Source organism: Balaenoptera ricei, chromosome 4 (assembly GCF_028023285.1).
Source record: "Balaenoptera ricei isolate mBalRic1 chromosome 4, mBalRic1.hap2, whole genome shotgun sequence".
Classification (NCBI taxonomy): domain Eukaryota; kingdom Metazoa; phylum Chordata; class Mammalia; order Artiodactyla; family Balaenopteridae; genus Balaenoptera; species Balaenoptera ricei.
In genome coordinates, this window is record NC_082642.1 from 138,858,669 (window position 1) to 138,880,795 (window position 22,127).

General features: G+C 31.4%; 1 protein-coding gene across 1 annotated transcript in view; it reads left to right on the plus strand.

Annotated features, from left to right (window-relative positions):
* Nucleotides 1-19,071, plus strand: part of NCAM2 (neural cell adhesion molecule 2) — a 228,663-nt gene extending 209,592 nt beyond the window's left edge. The window contains 3 exon segments of the mRNA XM_059920007.1: nucleotides 9,010-9,214; nucleotides 16,825-16,944; nucleotides 18,960-19,071. Coding sequence (XP_059775990.1) covers nucleotides 9,010-9,214; nucleotides 16,825-16,944; nucleotides 18,960-19,071 — 437 coding nt within the window.
* The last annotated feature ends 3,056 nt before the right edge of the window (nucleotides 19,072-22,127 follow it).

Sequence of the window (22,127 nt, forward strand, 5' to 3'; positions counted from 1 at the left end):
TTTTTTTTAAATTATATTTTGCAAATTATGTTTTTTTATTTATTTATTTTATTTTTGGCTGTGTTGGGTCTTCGGTTCGTGCGAGGGCTTTCTCTAGTTGCGGCAAGTGGGGACCACTGTTCATCGCGGTGCGGGGACCGCTCTTCATCGCGGTGCGCGGGCCCCTCACCATCGCGGCCCCTCCCGTTGCGGGGCACAGGCTCCAGACGCGCATGCTCAGTAGTTGTGGCTCACGGGCCCAGCTGCTCCGTGGCATGTGGGATCTTCCCAGACCAGGGCTCGAACCCGTGTCCCCTGCATCGGCAGGCAGACTCTCAACCACTGCGCCACCAGGGAAGCCCAGTTTTGATTTTTAATATATTTTTTAAGATTTTTCATTTTAGGGCTTCCCTGGTGGCACAGTGGTTAAGAATCCTGCCTGCCAATGCAGAAGACACAGGTTCGAGCCCTGTGTCGGGGAAGATGCCACAAGCCGCGGAGCAACTAAGCCCGTGCGCCACAACTACTGAGCCTGCGCTCTAGAGCCTGCGAGCCACAACTACTGAAGCCCGCGCGCCTAGAGCCTGTGCTCCACAACAAGAGAAGCCCCCTCAATGAGAAACCCACTCGCAGCAACGAAGACCCAACACAGCCAAAAAAAAAAAAAAAAAATTAAATTAAAATAAAATAAAAGATTTTTCATTTTAAAATTCCAATATTCGTTTCCCAAAATGCAATCCTTTATAAAAGACCCTGCAGTTTTCTCTTCACTGATGACAATACTCTTCACAGCCATCACAGATTTACAAGCATTATGTACTTTTTTCTTTAAACTGTTCACTGAAAAACATGTGAGATTACACATTGTACCCACACAGTTTTCATACAGTTAGTTCAGTAAGCAATTAAATATCTGAATAAAATGAACATAAATGCACTTAAAAATCTGCTAATAAGTGCATTTTGTCAGAAAGCTGAATGATGTAAATGCTTTATCTCATAAATACTATGAGTTGTCCAAAAGGAAACCGATATTTCAGAGTAAAAGATTTGAACACAAAGAAAGTACAGTCTTAATTTAGGAAGAAGACTTTGATCCACTCTGTAATAATCTTTTGAGAGTTTTAATCTCATTTTTTACTTAAATGAAGATGAATGTGCCTAAAATATTGTGCAAAATAGCCACCACAATAAAAGTAACAATAAAGATAACCAAAACCCTAAAAATTAATGGTGAGCTAAAGAGGACAAAATGAATTACAGAAGAAAAGAATACCAAAATATAAATATGGATATTCTTGTCCCCAAACTGAGCAAAAGTCAATGTCACCTGTCAGAGACAATAAGAGCATTATGAATAATTATCTTTCTGTCATTCATTTTAACATCAGTCTTTCAAAGTTCAAAAAAAAAAGATTTTAATTTGACATGTAGAAGTAAGGGAGGGACCAAAAAATAATTTATGATATGAATAATTAATAAATTAAAAAAGAATGATATTAAACTAAAATCTTCTTGAGTTCTGGTCACAGTGGAACGCACATCTAAAACTAGAAGAATGAAAATATACTTAAACCTTAGGCCTTAATGAAGTGTGTTTATCAAAAACAATAAAAAACACTTGTAAAATATAAACATGTATTTACAGTTATTTTATGCATCCTAGTTCATGTATGCTAGCAATATTCAAATATTTATACTTGCTAAAATCTAAGAAGGTTTTGGGTAAAAGAAGTTCTAATTTTTTAAAAGAAGATACTATAAACAAATGATGAGTAATGAGAGGTAGCTATAAACAAAGTGAGCATAAAGTAATATATGTACAGTGTCTTGGAATTCCCAAAGTACCCTTCATATATGATTCTCAAAGAATATTTTAGCTAGGATACATGGGAATTGTTATCCACATTTCATCAGTAATGAAATGGAATAAAATTATAATTATGATTTCGATATATCCGATTGTAGTGTGTAGGCCACAAAATGAGTGAACAATACCACGGTAGAGATAAAAAATATTAGAATTTCCATCAATATTTATTTTATATCATTTTAATTTATTTTTGTATGTTTTGTAATTGTACGTTGCATTTTTTTCAAAGGATCGATACATTGTAAAATACTTTTAAAAGAAAACCACATATCATAGGAGGAGAGACTCAGTTTTTCTCTGGATTTATATGGGGAAGCAATAAAAACAAAGGGGCTCGGATTGGAGGAAGAATATAAACTCCAATCACAGTTACTCGAGTTTGTTGTTTGAATTTTTTAAACATTTTGGATTAATGGAAAATGATATAATCATCCTTGCTGATACAGATTTTCTCCTTCTTTCTATTTAATACAATTAAAGGGGCATTGACCAGACATTGGAAACCTCAGAAGTTCAAACATTTGTTTCAAACAAGCATGTTAAATATGAATGAAAATCGAATGGATCTTAGCACAGGGAGATCAGCTCGGTGCTTTGTGACCACCTAGAGGGATGGGATAGGGAGGGTGGGAGGAAGACGCAAGAGGGAGGGGATATGGGGATATAAGTATACGTATAGCTGATTCACTTTGTTATACAGCAGAAACTAACACAACAATGTAAAGCAATTATACTCTAATAAAGATGTTAAAAAAAATGGAATGGATCCATCAATTCAGGGATTAACAGCAGTCACTATAAATGCTGGAGACCCATGGTCATGACATAGAAGAAAAATGTGGTATGTGGAGAAATGGAAAGAGTGGGGCATTGCACTCAGTTTGTTATATCAGCAGTTTTCAACATTTCCCTCTTTAATAGTGAATTTTATAACATGCTTGAATCAAAGTTTTCTTTGTTTTTTCTACTTGTGATTACACCTGCAGAAGTGATTTGAAAGTCATGTTGTTTCAAATATATAAAAATAGATACTTGGAATCATTTTTCTAAAAACCTAAAATACATAAATATGGCATTTCTATGAATATGCCTGATTCCTCATTTAGTATAACTGAGAGAAGACTATTAATCCTAAAAACAAATCATACCTAATTTAGGTTCTGTTTAGCAGGTCAAGTATTCCCCATAGGAAATAGAAAGTCTCATAAATGTGACTTTTCTCTACACAGCTCCTCAGGGTTGGAAAATACTATTTTCTTTCTTGACAAGTGGATTATGTCAAGGATTGTAAAGCCTGCAGCTTCATCTATGCTGGGGGAATATTGTGATTATACTTCATTTTCACTATCCCCACTGTTTTTAAAGCTGTAAAGTTTATCAAAATTTTAAAGCTTTTAAAAATATTTTTTTTTCTGTTGACATAGTCTAGACCCTAGTCTCATTTCTACACTTTGGCTCTTTTTATTATATTTTCCTATTCTTTGTTGATTTGGGGGTTCCTAGGAAAAATATCACAGAATATTAATTTATCAATTTAAGATAATTTCCAAGTATGTAAGTGGCAAGTGATTTTGGAAAACAGCTGTCTAACATAACACAACAAGAAACTGTGAAATCTTTAGTTGGTTTTTAAATTAGTGCAATACATTTTCTTTTAAAAGTATGTGTTACTCTAGAGCGTACCTTTTATAGTGCATGGAGATTACCATAATTTTAGAAGCTCTTACTATTAAATCTAGGCCCTTCTTAATCTAAAAATCTTACCCTTTTATTCCTTTGTTGTGTTTTGGGGAATCCAATGAATGAAATTAAATTTGGGGAACTTATGCTTCATAAGTCAAATGGGACTTAAATAGCTGTATGATAAGCCCAAAGACGTATGTTAATTTTTAACTTATTTTAGTATGTTATCAGGAAACCCCTCTAATACTGCACTAATTTTGTAGCACTCAATAAATGTTTGTGAAGCCTAAGTGAATAAATAGTCCTTTAAAAAAGTAATGAAACTGTGTAGACACAAAAGTCTTTAGATAACCCAGATGTTTGATTTTAAAGTAGTTGAGTGGCTGACCATCACTGCTTAGATGGAGCTCAAATGCAGAAACTGTCTACTTCATCTTTCCACATAGGATGAACCATACGTGTGTATAGATTTATACCTAGATTTTCCAGAAATCATTTGATATTTGAAAATGTGTTACACTAGGCAGAATGAAGGAAGAATGTATAAACAGGGGACAAATAGACCTACCTCTATTGTGGAAGGGTATAGTATCTAGTTAATGTCATGATGAACACCAAAAACGGCTTTTCTTGTTATCTTTTATACACTTAAGCTCACTGTATTTAGCAATATCGCTTATGAAAATAACTGCCACTATTTTGGGAGCAACAACCAAATCTCCATTTTAGGATGCTTTAAATTAAGAAAAAAGTTTTTTCTCCGTATCTTTATCACAACTTTCCACATCTAAAAGTAATTCTCAAACTATAGAAAAAGAGTTAACTAAAAAACTGAACTACTTAAGGAGTCAGAAAGCAATGCTACTTTTATAAATTGTAGTGGTTTTTGAAAAACTAGTATAAACATAGTATATTTCATGGAAAATTAATGCAGTGTTTTAGCAATGAGTTAATTTCTACAACAGAAACATGAAAACACATGCATACGATGGATTTGAAATGAAGTTTTTTTTTCTTATTTTCTTGTTTTGATTTTATATTTTGATGACTGTTAAATTGCAAGTACATAAAGCTCTGGGGATACATACTGGTTTAGTTAGCCAATTTTTAAATTTCACAGTGTGGGAGGTACAGATTGGAGGGAGATTGTAAAAACTCATTTAGACTGATTCTCATGTTTACTTTCAATAATATGTACCTAAAAATAGATGTTTAAATTTTTGATTCCTAAATTATTTATTCTTATTCAATTCTAATATGAAATCCCTTTTCAAAAGAGCAATACAAAAGATCACTAAAATAGAAGCTGAAAATAAGAATTCAAGAAAAATACATAAAAGCAAGAAATAATTAGTTGCATAATTATACCTCATTTAAATAGTTGTTTTTCCACTAGTTGTATACGAAAAAATGGATATTGACATTTTTATGCAAGCAAATTATACATTTTAATTTAGTCAATAAATTTTATTTTTATCTTTTGATTATTTGAAGCTGAGTATCCAGTACAAAATGTTGACTTGAACACAGGTATAAAACCAGGGAATTCCCTGGTGGTCTAGTGGTTAGGACTTGGCGCTTTCACTCTTGTGGTCCAAGTTCAACTCCTAGCTAGGGAACTAAGATCCCAGAAGCCATGTGGTGAGGCCAATATATTTATATAGAACTGGAAGCTAAATAGTCTTCATTTGTACAGATCTAATATTAAGGGTATTAAGGGTTGTCTTGTGACTTAGGTCACTGTACTCTCTGGACCTCATTTTTCTTATCTAGAAGATAGACCTGAAAATATTTTTGTTTAGGTAATGGAGTTTAATAAAAATTATATCATAAAACACGTGTAAGTATTCTGGGAAACTGAAAAGATTAATTTAAAATCCTTTAAAAAATAAATAAATTAAATAAATAAAATCCTTTAAATGATTTCTATGCTCAGTTTCAATTTGTTAAGTAATTAAAACCACAATTTACTTATAAAGAAAGATTTTTTGTATGTTATTGAGGAAATAAATCATTGCTAGTCCCCAAATCCTAGTGATGTAATGTTACACATGATTATGACTTTGTGAAAAGTCCAAAGACAAATAAATGAACTTTCACAGTATATTAAATTGGTGTCAAAAGAAAAAAAGAACAGAAAATTTAGCTTTTATAGTTATTATAGCCTAACTTCATGGGATATGAGAATGTATGAGCATTTAAATACATTCTTAAGCTGAAATATTTTTAAAAAATCTTTCAAAAAAAACGTAATTAAATATTTATAACATAAACCTATTCGACGTCCATGCCTATTCTATGCAATGACAAAAATATGTTTGGTTTTTCATAAAAAATAACTTCTAGTAATCTTCCAAGATTGTAATCTTGTTTGTTAAGATTGTTAAGAAGATATAATATTGTTTCTCTAGAAAAAAGTAATAGCTATTTTAGCGTCAATAGTCCCTTACTATAAGGTGCTTTACACATATAATGTTTCTAAGAGCTTTTTCTAACTTGGGAATGGAGCAGATCAATATACTGGTTTAATGCTAAAAAGGTCACGAATAAAATATTTATCATTTAAAAGCTAACTAGCTAAAACTAAGTCATTTTTTAAAACAGTGATCTTTTTCTCAGGAGAATAATCAATGCTTAACAAGAGATTCTGAAGGTCGCTAATGAAGAAATATATTTACTGGACTAATTTAACTTTAAATGGTCTATTTTTTAAACCAAAATCTCACTTCGCTAGAATTTTGTAATAATAATAATAATAATATAGTAATAATAATAATACTCGTTAAATTTTTACTTAGTGTTAGGCAAAAGTGTTCGAGGTGTTAAATACATTATTATATTCACAAAAATCTTTCCAACAACCTCATGACTTAGTTTGTGGTGGTTGTTTTCCTAATTGTCCCCATTTCAATAAAGAGGCACCTCAGTCTTAGAGAAAAGTTAAATGACTCAACCAAGGATATATAGGAGTAAGTGATGGAACCAGGATTTTCCGACACCAGATCCAGTACATTTAAATACAAAGCAAGAGTCTTCACATTTTAAAAAGGTAAATGGGGATTTATATATTGGGACAGATATATCATAACTGAGTTGTGGGATTTATTGTCTAGAACTATGTTTGCATGTGAGAGGAACCTAAATGAAGTAAGAAAGAAGTGATTAAAGTTCAAATGTCATTTGACTCAATATATCCAGATGGGCTAAAGCTCAACTGGAGATGTATTTTTCTACTATTCTTGTCTGAGCTTTAGTTGTTGAATCATGTGAAGTACATCCAAAAGAATTACTTATGAACACTGTAAAACATATTTTTGCTTTACATATAATCAAAGATATTTCATAGCTGAGTTGTCTTCATTATATTGTAATAGTATATTCAGATGAGAATCATTTATATTTGAAAAAGGATAATGGAAGAAAATGCATAAAATGATTTTTTAAATCACTAGAAGAAATCCTGGTGTGCTTGATACATTATTTTTATAGCAGGAGGCACTAGATTTTTTTAAATTGTGCATATAGATACATCTTTGAAAATTATTAAATAATATTTAGAATCTCATTGTCCGTTTGTATATTGGAACTTCGCATAAAAAATGATACTAAATTTCCATGGCTGAAAAATATTTTTGTTTCTCTAGTCTTTCTTTAAAATGGGTTCATGTGATAACAGTTCTGTGGAAGCTAATAATTTCTCTGGATATGAGCTAGGCAATTTTTCTACACTAAAACCATCTAAATATCATGTTAAACTTTGATAGGGGAAGGAGATTCTGAAAATGGCATGAAAATTTTTTTTCCTCCACAACTGTCATGTGTTTATCACCTGTTTCTCATTATCGGAAATAAAATAATTATAACCAAAATCACACTTTTCTTGGGCATGTGAGTTCCAAGTTTTTTGATTCAGTGCTTAAAGAGTTCTTACGTGCAACATCATGGGGACACTGTAGAATATCTGTGTTCTAGCACAGGTGAAGAACAAAGTTGCCTGGGTAAGTGCCAGGCACCATGTAACAAATAGAATGATTTTTATTAATCTATCTGCAAGCTCTGAGAGTGTTAAGAAATATAAATAACATGTATTTCCTGGAAAAAAATAAAATAAGTTTAGACATTAGACTCAGAAAAATAAACTAGGATTCAGACAGGTGTGACATATTCAAGACTGGCCTGTTAGTGGAAGATTCAACATAAGGACAGTTATATCAGTTCCTTTGGATCACAATTTCTTCAGTCATGATTAAAATATATTGGACCTAACTTTAAAAATATGACTTACAAAATCTTTGTTTTACATATACATTTTTTTCGGAAGTGGTTTTCTCAAAACTCAAAGTTGCATCTCTCCCTGTATCTGTCACTTGCATTGCACACCACTCACAGGCTGAGCATGTGATTATGATGCTGAGTGAAAATTATATTTTATGATTAAAAATGATAATTATAATTTTATAATGTTACATAAGCAAATTTTAACATGATCATGTTGATCATTTTAACAATTCTATAAAATTGTCATATAATTCTCTTTTTTCCCTCTAGATAACACAGTATCACCAGTTTAATCCTGTGTCTTTCCATTGTGCTCACTTTCCTATCTGCATTGTTATAGTTGTGTAATCTACCCTCATATTCGACTACAGGCATATAACGTTTGATTCATTTTTGCTGTCCTAGCCACTCTTGCCATTTTTACTCTGTCAGTCAGCCTATTCCACCCTATTCTCCATCACCTCTTTCATGAATTCCATGACTTTTAGAATGTCCTGCAACCATATGTCACAGAAAAGTGGCTCCCATCTTCCCCTACCTTTTCATGATATGACTTCAGAAAGGTCATAATTACCACAACTCTGTTAAAGTTTGCTTCTAGTCTAATACGATTTGTTAAAATATTAACTGGAAAAATACAAGTAAACCATTTTTTCTGAAATGATGATTTTTAAAATATTTCTAGGCAGATATTTTAAAGAGCATTCTCTGTCAAAGCAAAGTGCTCCAGCATCATTTGCAAACCCAAGTCTTAAAACTAAAATGATTCCATAAAGAGCATTTATTTAACACTTCTCTTACAGGAGTTTTGACTATAATTTTTCTTTTAACAAAGTGATGATCTATTAATGGCTCTGAATTTCTGATAGAGTACAGTTAGGGTTATGATAAAATATTCATTATCTTCCCCAAAGGTAATCAAGAAGTATATTGGAAAGAAGAGTTACTTAGGGTGATTTTTCTAAAGAAAGTTTGTAAGAAATATTTCAAATCCTTATCATGTCAGTTGCTTAAAACATTGTTTGAAAACCAGACAATAGCTCCCAGCAATCATGAAATTGAAGTATGCTAATGAAGATATTTTTTCCTGTCTCTTAAGTTGAATATTTCTCGGATAAGATTATTTCTTTTTTTAAATAACTGTATAATCTTTTCTAATCTGGAGTTTAATAAAATTATTTTCTTTTATTTTTAAGACACACTTTTTAATGGTCTTGGGCTTGGAGCGGTCATTGGTCTGGGAGTCGCTGCACTCTTGTTAATTCTTGTGGTAACAGATGTCAGCTGCTTCTTTATTCGACAATGTGGGTTATTGATGTGCATCACCAGGAGAATGTGTGGGAAGAAAAGTGGCTCCAGTGGTAAAAGTAAAGAACTTGAAGAAGGAAAAGCTGCATACCTGTGAGTATCAGACATCTGCATCAAAGTAATGATAGACTCTTTGTATATCACTACAAAGAGCTCAAAATTTATGTTTTCTTCATGCAAAAATTAGAGTGAAATGCAAAAAGCTTTCCATATTAGCATCATCTTCAAAAGTTCTCTCATGTTCCTATCAGACAACCCACACTATTCCAGGCAACTCCCCCTGCCCCAGGCAACTAATAATCTGATTTTTTTTATCATAGATAATTTTTAGCTCTTATAAAGCTTGATATAGTTTCCTACAATGTGTATTTTTTTGTCTGCCTTCTTTCACTCAGCATAATGTTTTAGAATTCATTCATGATATTCTGTGTGTCAACAATTCATTTCATTTTATTGTTGAGTCATTTCTATTCATTTTTGATACATACATTTGAGCGTGTATGGTCTCATACATTATTTTCTAGGCTTAAGGATATAGGAGAATCCATTTTGCATTGCCACATTGTTTTGTTTTGTTTTTATATTGTTATTTTTAGTTTTGTTTCTCCAAAGCCCATTTCAGTCTTTCTAGGCAATTTGTCTATGACCATTTTTCATGGATATTCTGTAAGGAATATTTTCACTTCATGGGATAATAACTTAGTATACATTTTCAATTAAAAAATTACATTAACTATTACAGTCAAAATGTCACCTGCTTACTTGTTGGACACAGCACATAGCAAAGAACAAACAGAAATTAGGCTCTACTTCATGCTTGAAAGAGATATTAATGTATGACATAGTAAATATAGTGGAAACAGTTCACTATTCAATATCTCTTGCTTTCCTCGTAAAAACATATTGTACTTCCTAATAACTCGCTGTACTTTTAGATTGTCTTGTTAACTAAATAAACATATCACCAAATTTAGTTTTAGTTACTTTTTCACATATCAAGAAAACAATGTACTATGTAACATAATTATACATATATACATATGATATATATATGCACACATTGACTCAAAACTGAATTTTATATATCTTCATTCTTGCTTTGCTATTAACTAAATGGAATAAATACTAGGTAACAAGCACTTCTATACAATCTAGGGATAAAGTGGTGAACAAAACAAACAAGAACTTTGTTCACATGGAATTCATGTTTCAATGTAGGAAGACAGATAATCAATGCTAAAATTGAAAATGTCTGGTAGTGATAAGCACTAAGAAAAATGAAAAACAGAATGACAATTGTCACTAGAGGTTGGGTCATTAAAGACCTCTCCAGGGAGGTGAAACTTAGGCTGAAGAGTGAGTGATAAAGAGCCAGAAATATAATGATCAAGGGGAGGAACGTTCTAAGCAATGTAACAATAAATACAAAGGCCATTAAGTCAGGAATGAGCTTGTTACTTAAAGGCCAAATGGATCTGAGTGGAATGAGGCAGGGAAAGAGAGTGGTACCGATCAGGTGGGAGAATTACCTGAGTACAAAAGTATTAAATCTTCTTGGTCAAAGTAAGGAAATATTTTTAAAATAGAAAGTGACTAAAAGTTTTTTTTTTTACGGTTTATTTAGCTACTTGTGAAGAAGGATTACTGGAGGGTTGGTAGGTGAAAAGGAAAGATTTGGAATCAGGGAGACTGGGTAGGAGAATCTTGAAATATTCCAGGTAGAAAATGATGGTCTTCTGTACCAAGCCAGTAGTACTATAGGCATATAAAAGTGTATAGCACCCAAATATAGATGAGGTAGAGTCAAGTACTGCTGATGGATTCAACTTTGGGGTGAAAGAAAGAGAGAAATCAAAAAGGACCTTCACTTTTTTGTCTTAATTAATTACAGGGATGTTGATGATCACGTGCAAAAAAATGAGGTACATCTAAGTTCTGCTGTTTGTTTTTATTTGACTTTATTAATTGGTAATTTATCCACCAACACTTGTGTTTGTAATTCCTGCCAAGTTTAATTAACCTTAAAGACTTGGAAAGATGAAAACACATGGTTCATTCCATGCTTGTTGTCTATCATAGGTTTTTAAATCACAATTTCCTCTGCCTTAGGAAAACAGTTTTCAACTCTTCTTCAAAAATTCATTATTCAAATTGGAAAAAAATATATATAAAACCTCAATGAGAAATAGGACATAATTGATTTGATTAATTGGATATATACTAGCTTCTAAATATGACCCCAAGCATTCTAAGACTAGTCCTTTCATGTTATCACAAGTTATAAGACTGTGTAGATTTCTTACAAAACACATTAATTAAACACTTAGAGCATTCTTATTTAAAGAACGTTATATTGCAGGAAAAAAGAGAAATTAAAGTCAATGGCATACAGGACGGCATTTTGTAAAGTCCTAGAATATTCCATTATTTGGCTTTCAATGTAAATTAACATTTATCTTGAATTCTCATAGTTTATGTTATAAAATGGTTAAAGATTACTATTTTACCAAACTTTATGTATACCCTTATTTACCCAAGCATTAATTTGCAATAGCAAATATTTATTGAACACCTAGATAACCAGGCACTATCTAAGCTCCAGAGATACAACTGTGAGGAAGCAAACTAGTCCCTGCCATCATCTAGTTACTGTGATGGGAAACACATTTTGATTAAAAAACAATCAAATGGATAAATAAACAAGAAATTTCTGTTGTAAATACTACTTTTCAAAAAAGAATGAATTGACTTAATCAGACTTAGCTGAGCAAGTTGTGAAAGAACTAAAATATAAAAAAGAATAGGAAGTAACTAGTCAAGTGTGTGTGTGTGTGTGTGTGTGTGTGTGTAAATGGCTTTTCAGCATGCAGAAAGAGGGATACATAGCTCTGGCCCCCTTTACTGCCACATGGGAGAAGGGAAATACTGAACTCGAGTCCGCTCTAACCATCCTGTTCCACTTAAAGGGGAAAAAAAATGAGAAAAAATTATGAAGTTCACAGTCCGGGGGCACAGACTCACTAAAAGACAGAGACCGAATCATGGGACTATGGAATGCATCCTCTTTACACCAAAATTTACCACCACATTACTAAAGGTCTATATTTAGCAGTTCCTTCTAGCCAGTACATCATGTCCCACTATCAAGAAAAAATTACAAGGCACACTGAAGGCAAAAATCAGTTTGAAGATGCGGAGCAAGCATCAGAACCAGATTCGATAAGGCAGGGATGTTGGAATCATCAGACGAAGAATTTTTTTTTATGGTAAGAACTCTGATGGATAAAGTAGATGGAATAAGGGATGGGAAATGTAAGCAGAGGTGGAAATTCTAAGAAAGAATCTAAAAGAAATGCTAGAGATCAAAAACACCATAACAGAAATGAAAAATCGCTTTGATCAGCTTATTAGCAAGACTAGATATGGCTGTGGAAAGAATCTTGAGAAGATCTTAACAGCAAATGTCAAAACTAAAAAGCAAACAAAAAAAAAAAGACTGAAAAATAAAGAAAACAGAATATCTAATACTGTAGGACAACTACAAAAGGCTAAACATATGCACAAAAGGAATACCAGAAGAACAAAGAAAGAAGACACCAAGAAGGATAAAAATCAAAATAAAACACAAAAAACTACACCTAAGCATATAATTTTCAAACTACAGAAATTCAAAAATAAAGAAAAAATCATGAAAAAAGCTAGAGAAGCAAAGGTAAGAATTACATCTGCCTTCACACACCACACAAACATATACCTCCCCTCACACATACACACACTGATTTTTATATGTACATATGTATATACGTATGTGTGTGTGTGCAATTTTTCTCACATAACAATGCAGCTTCAAAATGTCCCATTTCAGTACATGAATTTCTGACTCTTTTTAAAAATAAATAAGTAGTATTCCATAGTATTATATATCATAGTGTATTTATCCACTTCTCTATTGTTAAAATTTAGATAAGACTTTCAATATCTTTATAATATTAAAGTATATTATGCTGTTTTGAACTTCGTTTTTACATCAATCCTGTTGTAAATATACATGAAGCTCCTACATATGGAATGGAAGATCAAAACTGAAAAATACTGGCAAATTGCCCACAAAAGCCAGTACCAATTCACCTTGCAAATAATCATAGAATATATATTTCCCAATTCACATCCCAAATAATCACAGAACATATATTTCCTACAGTGCTTCTCAAACACTGACTATTATCAATTTATTTTTCAATCTAATAAGTGAAAAATATCATTTAAAATTTGCATTTTTCTAATCGGGGTTGAGTCTGAGCTTATTTGTTTTATGATTTTCTTTTGGTCACTTTATTCTTCTTGGAGTTTCCTGTTCATATTCTTTACACATTTTCATAGAGTTGTTTGACTTTTCTTTCACTTGTTGATTATATAATGTGACCCTTAATCATTTGATGTTGTATTTGTTGCAAATATTTTCCCCAATCTATCCCAAAGTTTGGATTATGCTAGTGATGCCATTATTTATATGAACTTTACATTTTCATTTAAGAATTGATCAACTGTATAAAATATTCTTTCTCAGTTTGCATGAAGATATTTTCATTTTGCTCTTATTTAATTTGTTCAAGTTGCAAGTTTTAGTAGTATATTTCCTAACATAAATGCTCCTTGCCCTCCTAGGATGGTGATGACAGTTAACAATGATTGAGTACTGCATGCATGTCAGGCACTATTCTAAGGACACAGCAGAAATTAGTTTGGTATCTTTATCTTCTCTGTTTTACTAACCAAGCCAGAAATGTTTATGCAGTGAGTTGCGAGAACCAGCCAGGTTGGTCCTAGGACACATCCTCTTAACTGCTCTGCTACACTTGTCATCATTTTCTGCTTAATAATCAGTTCTAGAAATCTGGCCAGAATTTCTATGTTTACCAGTTTATAAATTGTAAAATTTTCTATAAATTTTGACATATATTTTATGCCAATTTAAACAAAATATTGCTTTGTCACTCTTTATAATTCCATATTGGTAATTATTCTGATATTACTAGAAGAATAATTAAATGTAATTTATACAGAATAGGAATTAGACTCATGTAGGTTATATGTGTGCTTCAGATAGTATTTATTGTAATAAGAAAGGTTGGAAACAACCTAAATGTTTGTCAGTTAGAGACTGTTCAAATACTTCGTGGTGAATATATACAATGGGAAAGTATGCACCATGAAAAAGATTGAGGCAGCTCTAAATGCTCTTTTATGGCTTCCAGCTAATACCTAGTGTAAATTGAAAAGGTAAAATTACACACAGTTAGTATGCTATCCTTTGTTTAAAAATAATTCACTTTCACACATACATGCTGGCATATGCCTACAGTATCTCTTGGAAACAAGGCAAAAATATGCAACAGTAATTGTCTCTCTGATAGATAACTAAATATCCTACAGACAGTGGAAGGGAGAGACACTTTTCCCTCTCTACCCTTTTGTATTAGTCTTTACTGTATGCTAACAAGCTAAAAATCAAAAAGATTATTAAAACCAAAAATAAAGATTTTAGGACAACTCACCATTTTCTCATGTTACTCCTTCATTTCTTTTCAATAATGTTTATTTTATCCTTTCTAGTTTAAAGTTCTTTGCTTATCCGTTTATTTTTGGTAAGAAAGTATACAATTAAAATCAAAATTCACTATCTTTTCTATCTTTTCTTTGCATTCTGTTTCATTTCTTCACAGATCTGTACCCGTTATTAAAATAATTAAAAATAAAATCTGTTTTTTGAGTCACTTTTCTGCTCAGAATCATCAATAGCCATGCTTTTCAAACAGTATCATCCTCTATGTCATCAAGAGCATTGGTATCATGAAGAATTTTTTAAAAGAATCAATTGAAGAATAACAACAATAGCAAACAACCAAGAAAAAACAAAAACAAAAACAAAAAACTAAAATCTAATGATGAAGTGCTTCTTCATCATCTCTACTATTATATAGCTCTTGCTTCCTTGGAGCCCCAAAACAGAGGATGTTGTTAAACATGTTTGAACCACCAGCTCCAACAGACATTTGAATTTTAAAGATGTAAAAAGAGTTCTTCACTGTTGACTTCTAGATTTTCTTCAAAATTTTGTGTGTTTATGTGAGGTACCTACATACTCAAACAAAAGCAACAACATCACACCTGCCACTTGATCAAAGTGTTTTATTAGCCTTAATATTTTTCTTTTCAGGTCTCAACATTTGTGAGGTCTGTTAAATATTTGAGCCATTGTTGGGTTTTTGTTGTTTGCATTCTTTTAAATGTAATCCTAGTTTACTTGATTTTAAAGACCTAATTTCATCATCATATGATTACGAAACCACTACAGTATCAAATAGGATACACTCACTGCCCTAATATGACCAGTGCTTCACCATTACGTCCTGCCTTCACTCCCTCATCCTGAACCCCTGACAACCACTGATCTTTTTACTGTCTCTATAGTTTTGTTTTGTTTTGTTTTTTTTCCAGAATGTCATTTAGTTGGAATTACACAGTATGTAACCTTTTCAGACTGGCTTATTTACCTAGCAATATGCATTTAAAGTTCTTCTATGTCTTTCTTTGGCTTGAGAGTTCACTTCTCTTTATTGCTGAGTAATATTCAACTGTATGGATGTACCACAGTTTGTTTATCCATTTACCTGTCGAAAGACATCTCAGTTTGTTCCAATTTTTGGCAATTATGAATAGAACTTCTGTACAGATTCATGCACAGATTTCTTTTGTGGACATAAGTTTTCAGCTCATTTGGGTAAACACATAGGGCACAATTGTGGGATTGTATGGTAAGACTATATTCCTGGGTAGTTGAAAACACCCATTCCTTCCAAATTTTTTTTCATGTGCCATATTTGTAATCTGTATGATGAGTACATCATTCTCAACCCTTATATCTCACTTCATTCTTTATCATCAGCAAATGGCTTCCTTGTTTTTCTTTCTTTTGTTTATTTTTTGTGCTACAAAACCTTGCAGTAAAATTTCTACTCACAATTATGATAAATTACACTTAATTTCAGATTTTAGACATCTAACAAAATGACATGGATAAGAAATTATAAGTGAAAATAATCATGCATATATGTTACAATATTGTTCTTTTTAAACTATTTTCTTGAAAACATAAATATATGAAATATAAGTCAATGGTTACATTATAGTTAAAATCATATAAATTCAGAGACATTTGAAACTAAACGTATCTTATATATAAATTTTATCTTCCAGATTTTGATATAGAAGCAATGTTATTTTTCAAATACAACATGTTTTTATTTAATGTTATTTTTAAAATAAAAATATATATTTTAATGTGTATGGCTAATTAGGGGGAAGAAGCTACTTCATGTCATAACTTTTATTTAATGAAATAATTTTCATTTATTTTCCAAAAGAAACTGCATAATCAAATTGAAAATTTGAACTACTTTTGTGAAATATTTTGATGAGGAAAAGAATTCTAGACAAAATGGAATTTCTTCTTTCTATTTTTTCTGAACAATATATGGCTAGATGAATTTAAATGGAAAAAAATTCTTAGTGGTATTCTTATTCTGACCAAGCTGGATCAGAATCCAGGGGTGGCGGGATTTTGTGGCGATTTTAACCATGTTCCATAATGCATCCTTTTTTACATTTCATAGGTAAGATTTTTTTTTTCTTTATTTTTCTAGGAAAGATGGATCAAAAGAACCAATAGTGGAGATGAGAACAGAGGATGAAAGAATTACTAATCATGAAGATGGGAGCCCAGTAAATGAGCCAAATGAAACCACACCACTAACAGAACCTGAGTATGTAGCTTGAAATGCTTAATTATTCTTGGATAAGTATTTGTAAAGTGATGAACACATTATAATTATTTCTAGCACATATTGACAAATAACATCATTTTAAAAACAATGGTGTTTCTTCTTCAATGAAAGTACATGTGAATATCTAAAATCCATTTTCTATTGAGATATTTCACATGAAGATTTTGTACCATCAGAGAAAAATCTCCTGTTCACAAATATATTCAGAAGTTTATGCAAAAATATCAAAATAATGCAAGCATGTCAAAAAGTTGGATTTTCCTACACTAATCTTATTGTTTAAAAAAGTGATACTTGCAAAATGTGATTGATTTTTACTGAAATAAAAATGTGTCAGAAAATTAGCTATTGCTCTGAATATGAATATGACAGTCTAAAATAGAAATAGTGTGAAATAAACACATCTATACACTTCCCTTCGGAAATCAGAAGTTTTTTCAATGAAGCAAAATATTACACAACAAAACAAATTCCTATCTATTAATTAACACTGACTATGATATAATGGTGTGTATGAAGATTAGTTAAGAAAATGCCCTTACATAGAACGGGCCATAGTTTGAAACCAAACCAAACCAAAACAAGATGATTTAATAACTACTCTGGTTCTCAATTAAAGAAAAGAAATACTCAACGTAAAAATAATAGCATTAACAGTAATCTTTAAAAATACAATTTAACATAAATATAAATAGTGAATAAATATATATGCAAAAGTACACCATCCAAGAATTAGTTGACAACACTGGTTAATGACAAATTTAATACATAGTTTTGTGAGTAAGAGATATATTAAGCATTATGCTAACCTCCCATTCAAGCTCTAAATTTCTGTATATTTTGCTGCTAGAAATAACCCATTGTTTTTATAATCCTTTATTATCAATGTTTTCAGTATTTAGGAATGGGAGAAAAGAACTCTGAATGCACTATTTATAATAAACATAAAAGAGAGCCTGCCCTAGTAGGTACAAAGTAGATGCTACTTCACTCCAGCAATGAAATAACTTACTTTCAATTGGTTAGTTTTCGCATAATAGCTTTGACTTTCAAAAGACATGGCTTTCTCTTCTCATTCAGAAACATAAAAGAAATTACAAATAAATCCCAGAGGAACTAGCATAGTAGCATTCACTACTCCATAAAATGGTGAGGCTGAAGTCACGGAGGTGAATTAGAATTCTATTTGTTACTTAATTTTTTTGATGTGAAAAAATTATTTTATCAAAGGAGGAAATACTGCCTTCAAAACCATATGCACAAGATGTAATAATAAAGCATTGAGTTTAGGCTGGTAGAAAAAACTCTAAATCTTGATTTATTGTTATCATAGTATGATTTGTAAAGCTGTCTTAATATTAAGAAACAAAGGTTGTTATTGCTTCATAGGTTATAATTGGAAACTCAAAAAAGTGCTATAAAATTACAAAAGTATCAAGAAAAAATAATAGTGAAAAGAGATCAATTAAAGAAACATATATAATAAATATAAAAAAGTGGAAAAGTCCTGAAATATATCTGTTGGCATTAAGTTCCAAAGAATATTACTAATTCACCCAGCTTTTGAATTTTATGTAACAGATATGGCAGCATCTGTTGGTTGTTTTTACTTGAAAAACTGGAGTACTAGTAAATCAGCTAGTTAACATATAAAATTATTTTGGCTTTTTCATAATCCAAAACACTTCATTATATTTTTAATACTTCAGAGGGTTATTAAACCAAAGCCACCCTATAATGAACAATTTGGTGCATCCAAATCTGCAAATGTATTGTTTCATTCATTATTATTCATTACATCACATTTTTACAGTAGACAATATTGTATTATTATCTTTTAGATTATATTTCTGTCAATTTGATATTTAGCAAATCTGATTTTTTTCATTCTAATAATTGTACTCTATTTCCTTCTACAAAACAATAACTTAAATGTTGAGATACCACTTAAAGTGCCTTAGCCAATTGTTTATTATTTTTATATTCTCTTCCAGAAAATTGCCTTTAAAAGAAGAAAATGGGAAAGAAGTCCTAAATCCAGAAACTATAGAAATTAAGGTTTCTAATGACATCATTCAATCAAAAGAAGACGACAGCAAAGCATAACACCAAGATCACAGAGTCTTTAACAATGAATGCTACAAAGAGCATTTAGATTGCAGTGACCCTATGACCAAAACTATTCCATTGACCTTAATTTCTTGGGAAACTTCTAGCTTGGAATAGCTTGTACACATATACATATGATCAAATACTCCTGCCCATGGTCCATTTCCTTTTGTTGTTGTGTTGTTGCTGATGTTGTTTCTTTTGTTATGAATTTCAATATAGAGACCTGACCGGCACCAACTCTTGGGTATCAATTTGACTCTATGATTGAAGTACTGCAATTTATTATATGGATAAAGTGCTCTATTTCTTAAGAACTATATTTCATAACACAACCTCTCCACAAGTAGGGGTTTAAGGAAAAACAAACAAAACAAAATCTTTGTGAGTTAAATGTATAAGAAAGCCCTGCATGTTTTTTAATCCAATCTTGGGCAAATAGATTATTAAAGTGGATTTCAGTTTAAGATGAAAATACTTAATAAAGGTTACACTTTTCATCCAGAGAATTTCAGGGAACTTAGGCTTGAAGGAGCCAGTTATCTTTAGCAGATGTTAAATATGAGAGAAACTTTGGAAAACTCTTTTTACGTTATAATTACAATGCTACTTCAAAGTTGAATTTTTAATAGACTGAAGTGCCAGATCAAAATCAATACCCATTTAAATGAATATTAGTTGTGTGTAAAATTAGATTAGAAAGAGTCCATAAATCTCTATCTCTTATATATGCCATATTCACTCACAATGGATTACACACAAAGGAAATGTATTGCAAGTGAAAATAATATTGATTTCTGCCCTCAGCTTCAAATAAAGTAAATTGAAATGGGAACAATATCAATGTTGTCTTGATATACTTATAAATATGTGATTACCTTTTACTTTTTAAAATAATTTTATCAAAAATGAGTCTTTAGTGTTCAAATACTTCGAATCATATCCTCAGATACATTTTTGCCCATTGTTTTAGATAATCTTTGTTTAAAACTTCATGTTCCCAGTGTTATAGGTCAATCCTTATATGTAACTGGCTAATGGGAATTAAAATCCTTAGTGGTTAAATTATGGGGAAATTGACATTTAGACATTGCCATAAAAGTGTCAATGATGAACAATTGAATTGCCACTATCTGTTTTTATTCTGGATGTTGTAGCTAGAAGTCATTTTAAGATTTTGATAAACAACTTGGGTTGAAGAAATTCCTTAACTATTCAACACAAACTTTCTAATGTCACTTATTAGTAATATATACCAGAATAAAATATTTATTAACTTCCAAGCTATGCAAGCTCCCAGAGGTAAAAGGCTGAAACATGATTTTCACTTATATGTAAGGTAAAAAAAAAATGTATTTATGATTATAAATATACATACCAATTGGGAGCAGGTTTTAGATTATTTCTTACCCTAGAGAGCCAAGGGTTTCTTTAGGCCCCATCACATTCATAACTTCTTGTTTCAGGTGGTATCATAGCTCAAACTTGCACTGGTTATGGAATGCAGACCGGTAGAACCCTGGAGGAAAGTCTTAGTGCAGAGTGACCTGCTTTAGGGTATCTCTCTATGGAGATTTTTGGCAAATATTAAATGTAATATTAATGTCACTCATGAACACTTTTATTTACAAAGTACTTGAAACTGTCAACCAAGGAGAGACGACTAATTCTCCAAAACTATGGTTATCAGAGGACAGAACCTGCCCATCTGCATGTTCAGACACTAAATCTCTACAGTGTCCTTGCCATAATTTACAGGGTTATATGATGTAGGAATCTCTCCTTGCTATATTTTCAGGAATATTCTGAAGAAAAAAATTCCTGTGCCTACCTAGGAATTTGAGTAGTAATTATCCAACTGGTCTTTTGATGGATTTGACTGTTGCTGTTTAAGTTATGTTTGTCCGATCATCTGTTTGCTTTATTTTACTGTTTTATCCCTTTTGCATGAATGTGCTAAAACTAATCAAAATACTTGAATTGGTTTGTGCAGAGTAACCAAGCTTAGCAAAGTGTCCGTGAAGCAGTAGGCATGGATACTAATTTTTCCTGGATAGGACTATGAGGTTTTAAAGTAATTATGGTGAAAGAATTAGGAAAACTGAGAAAGCAATTTAGCATGTTTACTATTGTTATATCCACGCTATACTTCAAGAGCAGAGAAATCATAATAAAAAACAAAGATTGTTTTTCCCTCAGTTTGAAAGTCCTGTTTCTCACATTTCTTTGGGCTTTCTATGTAAAGCAGTTTAATTAAATATTATATATATATATATATATATATATATATATATATATATACACACACATATATATACATACGTATGTTGTTAAATTTCTTGCCACTAATGTGGAGTAATGATCTGAAGTTAACAGATAATCTGGAACTAACTGTAAACAGACTGTTTCAAGTGCACTGTTTCAATTGTCTGAGTGGTCCTTACCTCTTGTCCTTGAACTCTATGCCTTGCAAGAGCAAGGCAATACTGTGATAAACATTTTTTTTTTTCTTTTTACATTTCAATGGAATGCTCCAAATGACTCTACTTATAAAAGTTTCCAAATAAGAGCTGGCTTGTAGTAAATTGTAAAATATGAGTAGAACTGAAATGATCTGTTTCTTATTTTTCATTCTTATTCTAGACTAAACATATCCATACAACTGTATAAATGTTATTTTTACTGTCTAAGAGTACACTTAAACATTAGTATAAAATGTCAAAATATTGAACTGAATATAAGTAGTGTTAAATAATCAGAACCCTATGCTACTTTAAACAAAGAAGCAAAGATATCACTGAAAATATTGGTATTTCTTGATAGGTTATGTGCAATTAGGCAATGACAATCTATATCCAATAACATATAAGAGGGAACAATAATATCAGCATTTTAGCAGTATTTTGTTTATAAAACTGGCACAAATTTATGTATCAACATATTTTACAATGATCTGCAAAGAAATGTAAGAATTTTGATTTATTATTTTCATGGGTTGATTTATGGCCATTCTATTGATACTAATGTCTAACATTAATGTAATGTTTCTCGAG